The following is a 17,389-nucleotide window of genomic DNA, read 5'->3' on the forward strand; positions in this document are numbered from 1 at the left end:
TTGAACCCTAGACAGGCTAGGTGGGCCTTGTTTTTTACACGTTTTGATTTTGTGGTCTCTTTCCTTCCTGGAACTAAGAATGTCAAGGCTGACGCCCTCTCTAGGAGTTTCTTTGCTGATTCTCCTGTGGTGACCAAGCCTGCCACCATCTTAGGCGAAGGGGTAGTTCTTTCTGCCATCTCGCCCAATTTGAGACTTGCTCTGCAAGAGTTCCAGGAGGACAAACCTGAGCGTTGCCCCAGTGGAAAGTTGTATGTTCCTGACCAGTGGAAGAAGAGAGTGATGTCTGAAGTTCATTGCTCTGCATTGGCTGGTCATTCAGGTATTTTTGGTACTAGAGATCTGGTGAGTCGCTCTTTTTGGTGGCCCACCTTGTCTCATGATGTCAGGAATTTTGTGCAGTCCTGTGGGACTTGCTCCCGGTCTAAATCTTGTTCTCGCTCTAGTGGGTTGTTGATGCCTTTGCCGGTCCCCAGGAGGCCATGGACCCATATTTCAATGGATTTCATCTCTGATATGCCTGTCTCTCAAAGGATGACTGTTATTTGGGTGATTTGTGATAGGTTCTCTAAGATGGTTCATCTTGTACCACTCCCTAAGTTGCCATCTTCCTCTGAGTTGGTGCCTCTGTTTTTGCAACAGGTGGTTCGCTTGCACGGGATTCCTGAGAACATTGTATCTGACAGAGGAGTTCAATTTGTGTCTAAATTTTGGAGGACGTTCTGTTCCAAGTTGGGAATTCAGTTGTCCTTCTCCTCTGCTTTTCACCCTCAGACCAATGGGCAGACAGAGAGAACAAACCAGACCTTGGAGTCGTATTTGAGATGTTGTATTTCCGCTGATCAGGATGATTGGGTTTCATTTTTGCCCTTGGCCGAATTTGCTTTAAATAATAGAGCTAGTTCTGCCACTTTGATGTCACCTTTTTTTTGTAACTTTGGTTTTCACCCTCGATTTTCTTCAGGGCAGGTGGAGCCTTCTGCCTGCCCAGGTGTTGACACTGTGGTGGAGAGAATGCACCAGATCTGGGACCAAGTGGTGGATAAGTTATCTCTCTCCCAGGAAAAGGCCCAGCGGTTTTCCAATCGACATAGGACCATTGGTCCCCAGTTTAAGATTGGTGATATGGTGTGGTTATCATCAAAAAATATTGCTATGAAGGTGGCTTCTCCTAAGTTTAAGCCTAGATTTATTGGACCTTACAAGATTTTGGAGATTATTAATCCGGTCTCTTTTCGTTTGGCTCTTCCTGTCACATTTAAGATCCATAATGTGTTCCATAAGTCCTTGTTGAAGAGGTTTGTTGAGCCAGTTGTGCCTGAGGTGGCACCTCCGGACCCTGTATTGGTTGAAGGTAACTTGGAATATGAGGTAGAGAAAATTCTGGATTCCCGTCTGGCTAGACGGAGACTCCAGTATTTGGCTAAGTGGAAGGGTTATGGTCAGGAGGATAATTCCTGGGTCTCTGCCTCTGATATTCATGCCAAAAGATCGGTGCGTGCCTTTCATCGGGCTCACCCTGATCGCCCTGGTAGCGTTGTTGAGGGTTCGGTGACCCCTCCTCAAGGGGGGGGGTACTGTTGTGAGTTCATTTTCCCCTCCGTCACTGAGGCCTGGTGAACTCCCTATTCTAGTGAAGGAAGGTAGTGAGCCTGATTATCAGGCACCTGAGACTAATGAAGACGATTGGCTGAGTGGAGTCACTGACTGGATTTAAGGCAGCCTACGCCCTTTCTGCCCTGCGGGTGATTTCTCTGTGGACTCTTGGACACCAGTCTGATTCCTGCTCTCCTAAAGCTAAGTTTTCTGTTTTGCCTTTTTGCATCTAAGATTTGTTTTTGTTTTTCTTGTGTTTTGGATTCTGCCACTCCCTGCTGGAGTGTGCAGTGTTCCTAGAGCTCTGTCTTCTGAAATTACCTGAGTGCTGATTTAGTTTTTTAAGCTTAGTTGCTTCAGGGCCATTTTTATATCAGCTTGTTGGCTTTTGTCTCTGTTAGGGTTTTGGCAGATTGCAGACAGCAGCCTTCCTATCCGTTCCTATCTAGGTAGTTTTTGGGCCCCGTCTTTGCTCAGCCTGTCTTTTTGTCTGTGTAAGTGTTTTCATCTTGCTTCACCGTCATTATATGTGGGGGGCTGCCTATTGCTTTGGGGTCTGCTCTGGGGCAGTTAGATTTCCCCTTTCCTTCTTTAGGCCTATGTATCTCTCCGGCTGTGATCGAGGGGTCTAGGTCATCGTAGGAACCCCCCACGGCTACTGCTAGTTGTGTTGATAGGTTCAGGGGTCTGCAATCTGATAGTTGCCAACTTCTCTGGTTTTCAGGACTAGCTAGCATTTCTGTTTTTGCCTCCTACGGTGGCTCAATCGTAACACCGCTGGTCAGGGACAACGACGAACGACCTCAGTACTACAGGTCTGAGAGACAGGGTCCAAATGACCGTCGAATTGTTCCGTATCGTTGCTGCGTCACAGTTGAGATCTTGCTGTTTGACATCTCACCAGCGACCTCGTAGCGATGCACCAGCGATCCCTACCAGGTCGCATCGTTGTTGGGATTGCTGGTGCGTCGCCAAGTGTGACGGTACCCTAAGTCTATCGAGACAATTATCCATAACAAGATTAAAATCTCCCATGCACATGATTAATGCATCCGGATAATTTAGGGCAAATCTTACAGCCTTTTTAATAACTGACATATTGGCTGGGGGTGGGTTATAAACATGCATTATTACGTAGTTTTTCACATTTACTGATGCATGCACAAAAACAAAACGTCCCTCAGGGTCTTTCCGAGCTTCCCTAACCTCCCATCTAACTTCCCTGTGGATTAACAAGGACACCCCTCTAGAGTAACTAGTATGAAATGCATATGCATGTATAGATAATTGTACCCATGGTTTCTGCACACAACAGGCCGAATCCCTGGTCAGATGTGTCTCAACCAGAGCCACAATGTGAGGGCGGTGAAGCTTAATATGGGGAAAAAACCTTAACTCTCTTTCAGGGGGATTTGAGACCTCTCACATTCCAGGTCATACATATTACCTCAGATCCCATGTTCCCTTATCCAGATATGATATACATTGTCACACATAATAAACCTTAGAGATAGCATAATTGATGTTCGGCAGCAGCATCTATATAAACCTTAACCAACAATACTAAAACAAGAAAAAACATAGTAAGATTCAAGAAGGAGCACAATCTCATTCTCCTGATGTAGTCCGAAAAAAAGGGTACCCTCACTGAACACAGTGTCCGGTATTGATATTATATTGGACGCTGGCGGAAAGAGCTCCTATCTTTACAGATATCAAGAAGTTCCATTTCCCCATACACCCATGTAGAGACAACAGTAGATAGATCAGGGTAACTTTCCATTCGCTCCTGTGGGGGACCGTAGCCACTCCACGGCCTCCGCTGGGGTTGTACAAAATATGGAGGAGCCTTCATAAACAATTCGAAGTTGAGCTGGGTAGGTCATTGAATATAGAATACTAGATGGTGGCCCGATTCTAACGCATCAGGTATTCTAGAATATATATGCAGTTTATTTTTGAAGATTTAATAATAATGCACCCCCCAATCCTGATATGTATGGTTCTCTCACCCCCAATCCTGATATGCATGCTACCCCTCAACCCCCTATCCTGGTATGCATGGTCCCCTGACCCCCCAATCCTGGTATGCAAGGTCCTCCCCTCACCCCCTTTCTTGGTATGCATGGTCCTCTCACACCCCAATCATGGTATGTATGCTCACCGTCACCCCCCTGTCCTGGTATGTATGGTCCCCTCACCCCCCCAATCCTGTTATGCATGGTATCCTCACCCCCTTTTCCTGGTATGCATGGTCCCCTCACCCCCCAATCCTGGTATGCATGGTCCTCTTACCCCCCTTTTGGGGTATGCCTGGTCCCCTCACCCCCCAGTCCTGATATGCATGGTCCCCTCACCCCCCAATCCTGGTATGCATGGTCCCCTCACCCCCCAATCCTGGTATGCATGGTCTCCTCACCTCCCTTTCCTGGTATGCATGGTCCCCTCACCCCCCTTTTTTGGTATGCATGGTCCCCTCACCTCCTATCCTGGTGTGCATGGTCCCCTCACCCCCCTATCCTGGTGCGCATGGTCCCCTCACCCCCCTATCCTGGTGTGCATGGTCCCCTCACCCCCCTATCCTGGTATGCATGGTCCCCTGACCCCCTTTCCTGATATGCATGGTCCCCTCACCCCCCAATCCTGGTATGCATGGTCCTCTTACCCCCCTTTTGGGGTATGCATGGTCTCCTCACCCCCCAATCCTGGTATGCATGGTCTCCTCACCCCCCAATCCTGGTATGCATGGTTTCCTCACCCCCCAATCCTGGTATGCATGGTCCCCTCACCCACCAATCCTGGTATGCATGGTCCCCTCACCCCCCCTTTCCGTGTAGCCGCGACTAATCAGCAACGCGGCCCTGTACCCGCGACCAATCCCTGCCGCGGCCCTGTACAAAAATATTAAAAAATAAAAAAAAGTTATTCTCACCTTCCGACGGCCTCCTGTCTTCTTTCCACGCGCCCGGCCTCGCGTTCCCAGTAATGCTTTGCGGCCTAGACCGCTGATGACGTTGGTCGTCTTTCTCGCTCTCGCGAGAGTGACGTTGGTCTTCTTTCTCGCTCTCGCGAGAGTTACGTCATCAGCGGTCGCGGCCGCGACCAATCAGCGGCAGGCGTAGCTTACCGTTACAAACAGCTGCGCCTGTCGCTGATTGGTTACGGCCTGGCGGGGGCCTGGCGGCCGCGACCAATCAGCAGCCCGCGAATTCGGTTACAGACAGACACGATAAGTTGTGTGTATATATATATATATATATATATATATATATATATAGGAAATTGGGATCCAGCAAAAGGATGAAAGTTCACCAGATTTGAAAAAACTTCATTATTAATCCATTATGTCATAAAAAGTATGAGGAACTCCAATCAATTAGTAGCATTCCAGCAAGGGACTACATGTTTCAGCACTATGTGCGTTCTTCACGGTCCTATTTGAACTGAGCTCCAACACTAGCAATATATCCTCCTTTGTGGAACATATTCAAATGACCCTTAATTAAAAACAGTGGAACAAACCAATTAAAAACATCTGAGTAGATGGTTGAAACTCAGTTCAAAAATGTTGCCAGAAAAAAACCTATATTGAACATGTTTTATACATAGACAAATGATATAAACATTTAGTAATGAATCAACAATGATATGGAATAACTGCCACAAAAAACAACAATATATAAACATATATGAAAAGATGCATCATTTAGTAGGCACGATCTAAACATCAGAAACAATCACAAAAATAACTCTCAGAAGGTATAATATCATAGAGTAGGTTTAAGATAAAGCTATATTCTTCTGTAAATTCATACATGAACTCTATCCCTTTTCTTTTCCTCTCCCTTTCCTCTTTTCCTCCTTCACAAAAAAAATAAATAAATAATATACCTAATATTGTGTAATGAGATCCATTCTACTGTTCAGTCCGTCTGGAACTCTAGTCTCTAATAAAAAGATCCACCTACTTTCTCTAGATAGGATTTTACTTTTAAAGTCACCACCCCTATGTGGTTTTGTAACCACCTCTATTCCCCTAAAGGAAAAAGTTTTTTTAGGTATATTACTTTTTTTTTTTTTTTTTTTTGTGAAGGAGGAAAAGAGGAAAGGGAGAGGAAAAGAAAAGGGATAGAGTTCATGTATGAATTTACAGAAGATTATATCTTTATCTTAAACCTACTCTATGATATTATACCTTCTGAGAGTTAATTTTGTGATTGTTTCTGATGTTTTTGATCGTGCCTACTATATGATGCATCTTTTCATATATGTTTATATATTGTTGTTTTTTGTGGCAGTTATTCCATATCATTGTTGATTCATTACTAAATGTTTATATCATTTGTCTATGTATAAAACATGTTCAATATAGGTTTTTTTCTGGCAACATTTTTGAACTGAGTTTCAACCATCTACTCAGATGTTTTTAATTGGTTTGTTCCACTGTTTTTAATTAAGGGTCATTTGAATATGTTCCACAAAGGAGGATATATTGCTAGTGTTGGAGCTCAGTTCAAATAGGACCGTGAAGAAGGCACATAGTGCTGAAACATGTAGTCCCTTGCTGAAATGCTACTAATTGATTGGAGTTCCTCATACTTTTTATGACATAATGGATTAATAAAGAAGAAGTTTTTACAAATCTGGTGAACTTTCATCCTTTTGCTGGATCCCAATTTCCTCATATTTCTATTTGTTGGGGCATGCTCCCTGCCTGGATCCGTGCAAAGTATAGGGTGAACACTGATTACTGCATCAAGAGGAACTCCTTTATGGTGAGCTGGCTATATGTTTTTCACATTGTTTGAAAAAAAAAAAAAAAAATATATATTCAAACAATGTGAAAAATATATCTATATATATATATATAGATAACTTTCTCTGAGTTGTTTCTTGATCTCCATAAATTGAGCACGCTGCTTCTGCAGCTCCATAGAAAAATCTGGAAAAATTGAAATTGTGGCATTGTTGAATTTCATGGGACTTTTTTGCCACGCGGAGGATAGTGTCTCTCTCTCTATGAAAATTATTTTTGTTGGCGCATTTCCTAAAATTGCAGACATTTATTTGAAATGCATATGGAGTTTAAAAATGTAAAAACATTTGCGCAACCATGCAGCACCCAAAGAGTATGGTGCATGACTTCCATTCTGATTACCGGACCAATGCGCAATGCTCTGCAGTGATTGGTTGGCTCAGTGGTTGCATCTTGAGACTGAGCCGGAGATAGAAAATAAAGGGAGACTTGAAGAATACAGTCACACAGAACATTGGAACAAAAAATGCTACATATTTTGTTGAGGAAGTGCCGCAAATACAACCCTTTGCATTAAATGCTGTGTGTATATGTTGCTTGATTGTTGCAGACTTTACATCTATTTTTTTGCGTGTTTTTTTTTCCGTGTGAACAAAACTTATGGAAAGGAAACTAACGTTGAATGCAATGTATGATGACATGCTTTTCCAAAGCACCTTCTGCTGCATAGATTTGCCAGCACTAATATGTAGTCTCAGCATTGCTGTGTGTACTTTTCCACCATGGAAATATAAATGTAAATACTGTACACATGTAATATTGACCCTCTATATATGCTTACATTGTTGCCTGTTTGTTGTTTCCTTTTAGGTTTAGTTAGTTGCTGTATACATATGAATATATGTCAGTAATTCAGTTAGTTAATTTGTTTGGTCAAATGACACCTGTCATCACATTCATGCTGTCCGAACACCGGCAGCATGAATCAGAGCCATGGTCAGAATTGAAAAGTTTGTCCACTTTCTGATTACAATGGTTTGCTTTGTTTTTTTTTTCTTTTTCTTAAATGTATTTTTGGCTAAAATTTTTGTAATTGGGTTTAATTAAAAACACTGTGTCAGGGAAAATATAGATACAAATCTAGAGATGGACAGGTCTCTAGGTATGGGAAAGACTGTCAATCACAGGGAGCAGCGCTGGGAAAAGCCAGACAGGTATAGCACATGTACATGAATCGGGTTCCAATTAATTAACACTGACATTCTGTACACCAGCATTGATGAAGGGTTTACTGGAGTAAGATCAGGGCCTGGCAGGGGCGGACACTGACAGCTTGGGGCCCCTGTGCAAGAAATGTGTCTGGGCCCCCCTCCTTTTATGGCGTCAAACCTAAATGTGTGTGTATATATATATATATATATATATATATATATATATATATATATATACAGTATATTGATATTATATAGCCACACACATACATGTATATATATTACATAGTCTCATTTATTATGTATATTTCTGTCCCTTACACAGTGCCCTCTATTGTTATGTACAGAACCGTCCGTTACATATATCTAAAAAGAGAGGGTACTGTGTAATAAGAGGGCACTGTAAATAACAAAATTAACAAGAATACACTATCTAAGATACAGCACTATACAAGACAGTAGAGGAAGCTATATAATAATGGACGGCACCATATATAACTAGAGAGGATGGTATGTAATAAGGGACGTGTTATACATAATAAAAGAGGAAACTATGTAACTAAGGATGTTGTTATACAGAATTAGTGAGTACACTATATACTAAGGGACTGTGTTAGACCTAATAAGCGATAATGTCTTCCTCCACCTTCCCCTGTTCCTAAGGCCATTATATGTCCTCCTTCCTCCCATCCCAATCCCCCACACCCCTCATTGCCCTTCTCCCCTAGCATCCCATTATTGTCCTCTCCCCCACCCCGTCATTGCCCTCTTCACCACCTCCATCATTTTCTTCTCCACCACTATCTTTGCTTTCTCCCTCACCACTCCCATCATTGCCCATTCCACCACCTCCATCATTTCCTCCTCCACCACCCCCATTATTGCCCTTTCCACCACCACCATCATGGCATTCTCCCTCTCCATCACCCCCATCATTGCCTTCTCCCCATCATTCCCATCATTAACTTCTCCATCACCCCATCACTCCCATCATTGCCTTCTCCCAATCACTCCCATCATTGCCTTCTCCATCACCCCATCACTGCCTTCTCCCCATCACTCCCATCATTGCCTACTCCCATCATTGCCTGCTCCATCACCCCATCACTCCCATCATTGCCTGCTCCATTACCCCCATCATTGCCTGCTCCATTACCCCCATCATTGCCTGCTCCATTACCCCCATCATTGCCTGCTCCCCATCACTCCCATCATTGCCTGCTCCCCATCACTCCCATCATTGCCTGCTCCCCATCACTCCCATCATTGCCTGCTCCCCATCACTCCCATCATTGCCTGCTCCCCATCACTCCCATCATTGCCTGCTCCCCATCACTCCCATCATTGCCTGCTCCCCATCACTCCCATCATTGCCTTCTCCCCATCACTCCCATCATTGCCTTCTCCCCATCACTCCCATCATTGCCTGCTCCCCATCATTCCCATCATTGCCTTCTCCCCATCACTCCCATCATTGCCTTCTCCCCATCACTCCCATCATTGCCTTCTCCCCATCACTCCCATCATTGCTTTCTCCCCATCACTCCCATCATTGCCTTCTCCCCATCACTCCCATCATTGCTTTCTCCCCATCACTCCCATCATTGCCTTCTCCCCATCACTCCCATCATTGCCTTCTCCCCATCACTCCCATCATTGCCTTTTCCCCATCACTCCCATCATTGCCTTTTCCCCATCACTCCCATCATTGCCTTTTCCCCATCACTCCCATCATTGCCTTTTCCCCATCACTCCCATCATTGCCTTTTCCCCATCACTCCCATCATTGCCTTTTCCCCATCACTCCCATCATTGCCTTTTCCCCATCACTCCCATCATTGCCTTTTCCCCATCACTCCCATCATTGCCTTCTCCATCACCCCATCACTGCCATCACCCCATCACTCCCATCATTGCCTTCTCCCAATCACTCCCATCATTGCCTTCTCCATCACCCCATCACTGCCTTCTCCCCATCACTCCCATCATTGCCTACTCCCATCATTGCCTGCTCCATCACCCCATCACTCCCATCATTGCCTGCTCCATTACCCCATCATTGCCTGCTCCATTACCCCCATCATTGCCTGCTCCATTACCCCCATCATTGCCTGCTCCATTACCCCCATCATTGCCTGCTCCATTACCCCCATCATTGCCTGCTCCATTACCCCCATCATTGCCTGCTCCATCACCCCATCATTGCCTGCTCCCCATCACTCCTATCATTGCCTGCTCCCCATCACTCCCATCATTGCCTGCTCCCCATCACTCCCATCATTGCCTGCTCCCCATCACTCCCATCATTGCCTGCTCCACATCACTCCCATCATTGCCTGCTCCCCATCACTCCCATCATTGCCTTCTCCCCATCACTCCCATCATTGCCTTCTCCCCATCACTCCCATCATTGCCTTCTCCCCATCACTCCCATCATTGCCTTCTCCCCATCACTCCCATCATTGCCTTCTCCCCATCACTCCCATCATTGCCTTCTCCCCATCACTCCCATCATTGCCTTCTCCCCATCACTCCCATCATTGCCTTCTCCCCATCACTCCCATCATTGCCTTCTCCCCATCACTCCCATCATTGCCTTCTCCCCATCACTCCCATCATTGCCTTCTCCCCATCACTCCCATCATTGCCTTCTCCCCATCACTCCCATCATTGCCTTCTCCCCATCACTCCCATCATTGCCTTCTCCCCATCACTCCCATCATTGCCTTTTCCCCATCACTCCCATCATTGCCTTTTCCCCATCACTCCCATCATTGCCTTTTCCCCATCACTCCCATCATTGCCTTCTCCCCATCACTCCCATCATTGCCTTCTCCCCATCACTCCCATCATTGCCTTCTCCCCATCACTCCCATCATTGCCTTCTCCCCATCACTCCCATCATTGCCTTCTCCCCATCACTCCCATCATTGCCTTCTCCCCATCACTCCCATCATTGCCTTCTCCCCATCACTCCCATCATTGACTTCTCCCCATCACTCCCATCATTGACTTCTCCCCATCACTCCCATCATTGACTTCTCCCCATCACTCCCATCATTGCCTTCTCCCCATCACTCCCATCATTGCCTGCTCCACCCCATCACTCCCATCATTGCCTGCTCCACCCCATCACTCCCATCATTGCCTGCTCCACCCCATCACTCCCATCATTGCCTTCTCCCCTTCATTGCCCTCTCCATCACCCCATCACTGCCTTCTCTTCATCACTCCCATCGTTGCCTTCTCCCCATCACTCCCATGATCCCATCAATGCCTTCTCTCCATCACCCCCATCATGGCCTTCTCCCATTACCCCCTCTTGACCTTCTCCCATCACCCCAGGCATCATGGCCTTCTCATGTCCCTATCTCCTCCATGGCCAGGCTCCCCACACACACACACACACCACACACACACATGCATATACATACAGGCACACATACACACACCACCACCTCTCTCCTCTCACCTGTCCGCAGCATCGCCCGCGCTTCCTCGCTCTGGCACCGCAGCGGTCGCTGAATGATGACGTCATTCAGCGGCGCTCCTCTCTGTGTCAGAGACAGGAAGCGCAGGCAGGAAGCAGGATGGATCCTTGCAGCTCCGCTCCTGCAGTTTTCTCTTGCAGGCAGCGAGGCTGCTTGGATCGCTCCCTGCCCGACACTACACATGTGGGCAATCTGGCCAGGCGCCCCCGGAGCCTCGGGCCCGGAGAAAGCGGCCAGATTGCCCTCATCATTAGCCACCTTGCAGGGCCCCCTGGATCCTCCGGGCCCCGGTGCAGTCGCACATGTTGAACCGGCGGTATGTCCACCAGTGCGGCCTGGGGAACATTTCTGTCCTATTTTTCTCCACTTTTATGATGTAAATTATGATGACTTTGATGGTGCTGTGCAGACATGCACCTTTACAGCTGAAATTTGTATGCTGTTCCAAATTTAGTAGAGTTGGCCAGACAAGTACAAAACACCAAAAGTTGTAAAATTGTTGCTTAATTAAGTTCATATTTAAGTGGTCATCTATTGTCGATTATAGCTGCAGCCCAGAGAGGCAGCTCATTTATACATAGTATGGATACTGCAAAGGGGACAAGGGTTACTGAGACGCCCGAAATTCTGGAGGTCTTCGCAGGTTTTTACCAGAACCTCTACTCATCGAGGCGATGGGAGGGGAAGGGGGGCGGAGGCATTTCTAGGAGCGGGACTGCTTCCGGCACTATCTATGGAAGATAGGGATAAGTTGGAGTCTCCTATCACAGTAGAGGAGTTGGAGATGGCTCTGCATGGCATGACTAATGAGAGGGCCCCAGGAGGAGACGGTCTTCCTGCGGAAATATACAAACACCTAGAAGAAATTCTGCTACCCTAGCTATTAATAGTGTTTGAGGAGGCTATGAAAGAAGGGATTTTGCCTGCGTCTATGCGGGAGGCGGTGATAGTGGTGATTCCTAAGGACGTAAAAATCCAGGAATTCCAGATTCATACAGGCCAATATCCTTGCTGACAGCTGATGTGAAAATACTGGCTAAAGTGCTGGCGAACCGACTAACTGGTGTTGTTGATACATTGATCCATATGGATCAATCGGGGTTTATGCCCAACAGATCAACAGCAGCCAATATACAGAGACTATATCTCAATCTGCAGTTGCCAGTCGATAACCCAGGTGGGAGGGTGATAGCCTCACTTGATGCTCATAAAGCCTTTGACTCTGTAGAATGGTCCTACCTGTGGAGAGTGCTGCATAGTATGGGCTTTGGTCCTCAATTTACTGCGTGGATTCAGCTATTGTATGCTCAACCCACAGCTAGAGTTAAGATTAATGGGGTAATGTCCGCGGGAATACAGCTGCATAGAGGAACGAGGCAAGGCTGTCCACTGTCGCCGCTCCTGTTCGCTGTTGCGATAGAGCCATTGGCGGCTGCTATTAGACGCAACAAGGCAATAAAGGGGTTTCAATATGGCGATTTGGAGGAAAAGGTGGCCCTGTATGCGGATGACCTTTTGTTATTCCTAGGGGACCCCTTGGCTTCATTGGATCATGCTGTGCAGACCATTGAGGGGTTCGGTGAGATCTCAGGATTGACCATAAATTGGTCTAAATCAAGCCTATTTAAAGTGGACAAGGAGGTGGTATGGACTCAGGAAGACATAGGGGCCAACAAACTACAATGTGTGGAAATGTTTAAATATTTGGGGATACAGGTTTCCCTACCGGTGACTGAGTACCTTAATACTAATCTAGTACCTCTACTGGCAATTCTAAGAACTAAGGTGGATACTTGGAACAAATTACACTTGTCGGTGGTGGGAAGGATTAATCTACTTAAAATGGTTTTAATGCCCAAGCTTTTATATATATTACACAACTCCCCAATCTGGATACCGCAGAAAAGGTTCGGAGTGATGAATTCACTGTTTAGGGCCTTGGTATGGGGTAAGAAACAACCTAGAATAAGGCTTGAAACCTTGCAACGGCCAAAGGATGAGGGGGGACTGGCACTACCAAATCCGGAACTGTATTTTTTAGCTGCCCAAAGTCAACATCTCAGAGGGTGGTCTAATCAAGAGAAGGCAGGTATCATCAGAGGAGTGCTGGAATATGTACTAAATAGAAGCCCGTTGATACTTGGCCTAGAGGATGGGAAGATGGGTGTAATGGGAGACGGGTGTCCCACTCTGCGACTCTTAGAAGACCTGTGGAACAGACTAAAGAGGGTGAGAGGGGTGACCGGGTTGACTAGATTCACAGTTATATGGGATAATAGTAGCCTCCCAGAGATTCGGAGACTGGAAGGCTGGAAGCGTAGGGGGCTGACATTGTCTCAAATTATGGATAACGGCGAGCTGAGACCGTTTATGCAATTACAGAGTGAGTTTCAGTTGCCGGATTCTGAATGGTACCACTACTGTCAGGTACGGCATGCAATTACGGCTCAAAAACTTTCCAGAAACCTGCAGATACAATCTGACATAGTGTTGGACTATATATGTGGTGGTGCTGAACTTACAAAAGGGGTAATTTCTAACACCTACAAAGATATATTGCATACACATTTAATGGGGTTCCCACTTAAAGCAAGATCCAAATGGGAGGGAGAGATTAGGGTGATGACTGACGAGGTATGGGACAGAGTCCTAGAATATGTCCCCAAACTCACTATGAGTGAACCAGCTAGGTTGTCCCATCTTGTGATCCATCGTGTGTACCGTATGCCCCTTCTGATGTTTAAAATGGGGCTGAGGGACAACTCTGACTGTCCAAGATGTGGGGGGTCTGATGCCGGAATCCTTCATATGATGTGGACTTGTCCCAGGCTATCTGTATTCTGGTTTAATGTCATTAACAGAATAGAAGGGGCTTACGGAAGTGTTATACCCAAAAACCCACTGGTCTGCATACTGGGATATGTGGAGGAAATTGAAATAGTTAATAGTGCAAAGCTTGCTATAGTCAGACTACTATATGTAGCAAGGAAGCTGATTGCGAGGAACTGGATCAGGAAAAAACCACCTTCTGGGAGAGAGTTTATGAAACAGGTGTCTTGTATCATCCGGCTGGAGGAAAGGATATATGCTAAAAGAGGCAATTCTAAAACCTATGAGAGGTTGTGGAATGCCTGGTTACAATACGGTACAGTTAACTGATGGGAATGTGCTATATTTTACAATGCTGGTGTTGTGGATAGACCATTAATACCCGGACATAGGAACATTTCTGTTTTGTATGGTTTGATTGACAATATGGGTAAAGAGGATGACTAATGGTAAATTACGGTGTAAGAGAAATCTTATGGAGAAAAGAGTTATACAAGCTGTCTACATGGGGGGGGGGGGAACAGGGATGTTCAATTTGTAAATCTATTGTTTGTGGAAGATTTAGGCTGTGTGCACACAATGCGTTTTGTTAAGCGTTTCCGCAGCGTTTGAGCCGGCTCAGACGCTGCAGAAACGCTTAAAAGATGCATCAAATTAATTAGCATGCGTTTTTGGCTTTCTGTGCCAATGCATGCGTTTTTAACCGCTCAGGAATCGCTTAGCGGCTAAAAACGCAGCATGCTCATTAATTTCCGCATTGCTGAGCGTTTTTAGCCATCCCCAATGATCCCAGAAATCGCGTGTCAAAAAACGCGTCAAAAACGTGTCAAAATCGCGTCAAAAATCACGCAAAAGACGCGCGATTTCTGGGAAGGGGATCCTTTTCCTGAGCGTTTAAAAACGCTAGCGTGGGCACATAGCCTTACTTTATATTCTGTATTTTGAATTCTGATTAATGAAAATCTATTTGATCAAAAAAAAAGTTCATATTTAAATACTAAGGTCTCGGTTTTAAAACCGGTGTTCTTCACGCCAGTCTTGACGAAGGGGTGAAAAGTAGTTTACGTCTTTGTGCATCTCTCTACTAATCTTACTCAAGTTGGAGATTATAGCAAGATTTGTGGCGTAAGGAGCGCTGCTGCACATCATGAATTTGACAAGCGGCAGTTGGCACGATCCCGTCTTACCCCAGCTCCACCCACTTTGTTGGAGATAGGCGAAAATGGTGTGCGGTCACAAGAAGTCGTTACATTTTAGCATAACCATGCATTGCGTTAAAATTTTGCCAAGTTTCTAAGCTTTTTCCGTCAGAATTCATTTTGATGAATTGGGGCCTAAGAGTACATTTTAATTTTATGCTAGAATTCTGGTGCAAAGTGTTTTATGAATCAGAGTTAATTTGTGTAAAGATACTGAAAAAGTACATTTAAAGTGGTTGTCCTCTTTAAGAAAACGCTCAAACATGGACTGCTGTAGCTTAAAGAAAAAACAGAGTATAATGCTTACCCTTCTCAAGTCCAGCACCAGCCCTCTGCCCCCGTAACTGCTGTTTGTAGCGCTAATGCTTTTCGACAGCACTGCAGCCAATCAGTGAGCTCAGCAGCTCTGCCCTTGTAGATTGCACAAGCCACTGAGTTCACTGATTGGCTGCACTGCTATAGACGTGACGTCAGTGCTGCTGACAAATGGCAAAGACCAGGTAGCATCTGTGAATTCGGCACTGGACCCAAACTGTTTAATTTTTTATTGTTATTGCAGCCTTTGAAGATTTTGTGAAAGTGCTCAACCCCCAACTCTGCATTTCCTATCTCGCCTTTTTTTTGCTTTCCCTTTTTACTAGCGTTTCTGAATTGTTGTGACTTTGCATAAATGTAGCCATTGAAGTTGAGGCTGTCTATTAAAAAGAATGCCCTCTTTGTTTGTTCAGGTCCAGCATGTCTGGATTGCATCTTGTGAAGAAGGGCCGAGAGCACAAGAAACTTGATCTCCATCGAGACTTCACTGTTGCTTCTCCAGCTGAGTTTGTCACACGGTTTGGGGGTAACCGCATTATTGAAAAGGTAAGATTTTGACTATGTCCTATTCAATATTTGATTGAAAAATGCAAGCGATGGTGACCAGAATTAAAGGTGGTGCCCTCCTTTGACTATTTTTAGTCTTATTTTTTTTTTTTTTATAGACAAAGGCATACCATTATTTCTGTGATCTCTTGATCCCTGAGTGAAAAAATCATTATTCTAATGCCTATGCCCTCTTCATCAGCTTGATTGACAGTTCGCTAGCTTGACTACATAGCCAGTCAGCTGTCAGTTGAACAGAAGATAGCGCAAGCCTGAGAATTGTGACAGATTCCTTTTGAACAATTTCTTTTCCAGAGAGATATGATATTCGTGGTTTTAAAATAGGAATGAATGTTATAGACGTTCCCATAAGGGTAAGGGCCCCGTCACACATAGCGATCTCGCTAGCGAGATCCCTGCTGAGTCACAAGTTTTGTGACACAACAGCGATCTCACCAGCGAGATCGCTGTGTGTGACAGCAATCAGGGACCGGCCCCCCTGCCGATATCGCTGATCGCTGCAAGAAACCTCTGGACATTTTTTTCGTCGCTGATCTCCCGCTGGCCAGCACGCATCGCTGCGTGTGACAGGCGGGAGACCAGCGATCAGCTGTTAACTAAAGTACACATCAGGTATCCAAGGGACGCGCGTCCCTTGGATACCCGATGTGTACGTTAGTTACCAGCGAGTTACAGGTGTCGCCGCCTCACGCTGGGGACCAGGAGCCCGCGGAGTGTGTACCTTAATTGCCGACGCTGCACGCTGGGGACCAGGAGGCAGCAGGATGCCGCCAGGAGAGGCCCGGGGATGCAGGCGCGCCCTCTGCTGATGGAGGACTGGAACAGCAGGCGCACTTGTCCGCTGCTCCCGGGCTCGCTCCTCACCTCGGCGTCGGCTTGCTGATAGCTGGTGAAGCTGTCTGTGTGCCACTCACCAGCGATCACATAGCGACTTACCAGCGATCCTGACACGTTGATATGGTTGTCTGGATCTCTGGTAAGTCGCTATGTGTGACTCCAGCTTAAGTGTCTGTGTTTCTCCAGACTTCTTTTTCCCATGAAGATAAGACAGGGGAGACGGATCCTATTGAAAGGGTCTGATCTTCCCAAACCATCAACGGGCGAGCACGTGTTGAGTATTGTCTCCACGTATCCTTTCCCACACCGAGGGACATATCTGGGCTTTTTTCCCCAGACTTCTATTTTTGTTTGTTATTTTATGAAGATAAGACAGGGACAACGGATCCTATTGAAAGGGTCGGATTTCCCCAAACCAACAACGGGCGAGCACGTGCGAGTGTCCCTCCACGTATTCTCTCCCGCGACGTGGGACATGATGCCGAATTTAGCCCTGTCCACCCCTAGGTATAGAAACCATGGGCTTGCACAGAGGCACAAGACTAGTCTGTGTGGCCCCCACTTCTCCACCAACGCTAGACGGCAGTG

At 45.9% G+C, this 17,389-nt stretch overlaps 1 protein-coding gene across 5 annotated transcripts in view; it reads left to right on the forward strand.

Annotated features, from left to right (window-relative positions):
* The window catches only part of ACACB (acetyl-CoA carboxylase beta), a 398,726-nt gene that overhangs the window by 151,961 nt on the left and 229,376 nt on the right, over positions 1-17,389 (forward strand). For all 5 annotated transcript variants that reach the window (XM_073582603.1, XM_073582604.1, XM_073582605.1 and 2 more), the window contains one exon: positions 15,811-15,943. In XM_073582603.1, the coding sequence (XP_073438704.1) occupies positions 15,811-15,943 (133 nt within the window). The remainder of the gene's footprint in view (positions 1-15,810; positions 15,944-17,389) is intronic.

Source organism: Dendrobates tinctorius, unplaced genomic scaffold (genome assembly GCF_039654945.1).
Source record: "Dendrobates tinctorius isolate UK_male_01 unplaced genomic scaffold, ASM3965494v1 ptg000073l, whole genome shotgun sequence".
In the NCBI taxonomy this organism is placed as follows: Eukaryota; Metazoa; Chordata; class Amphibia; order Anura; family Dendrobatidae; genus Dendrobates; species Dendrobates tinctorius.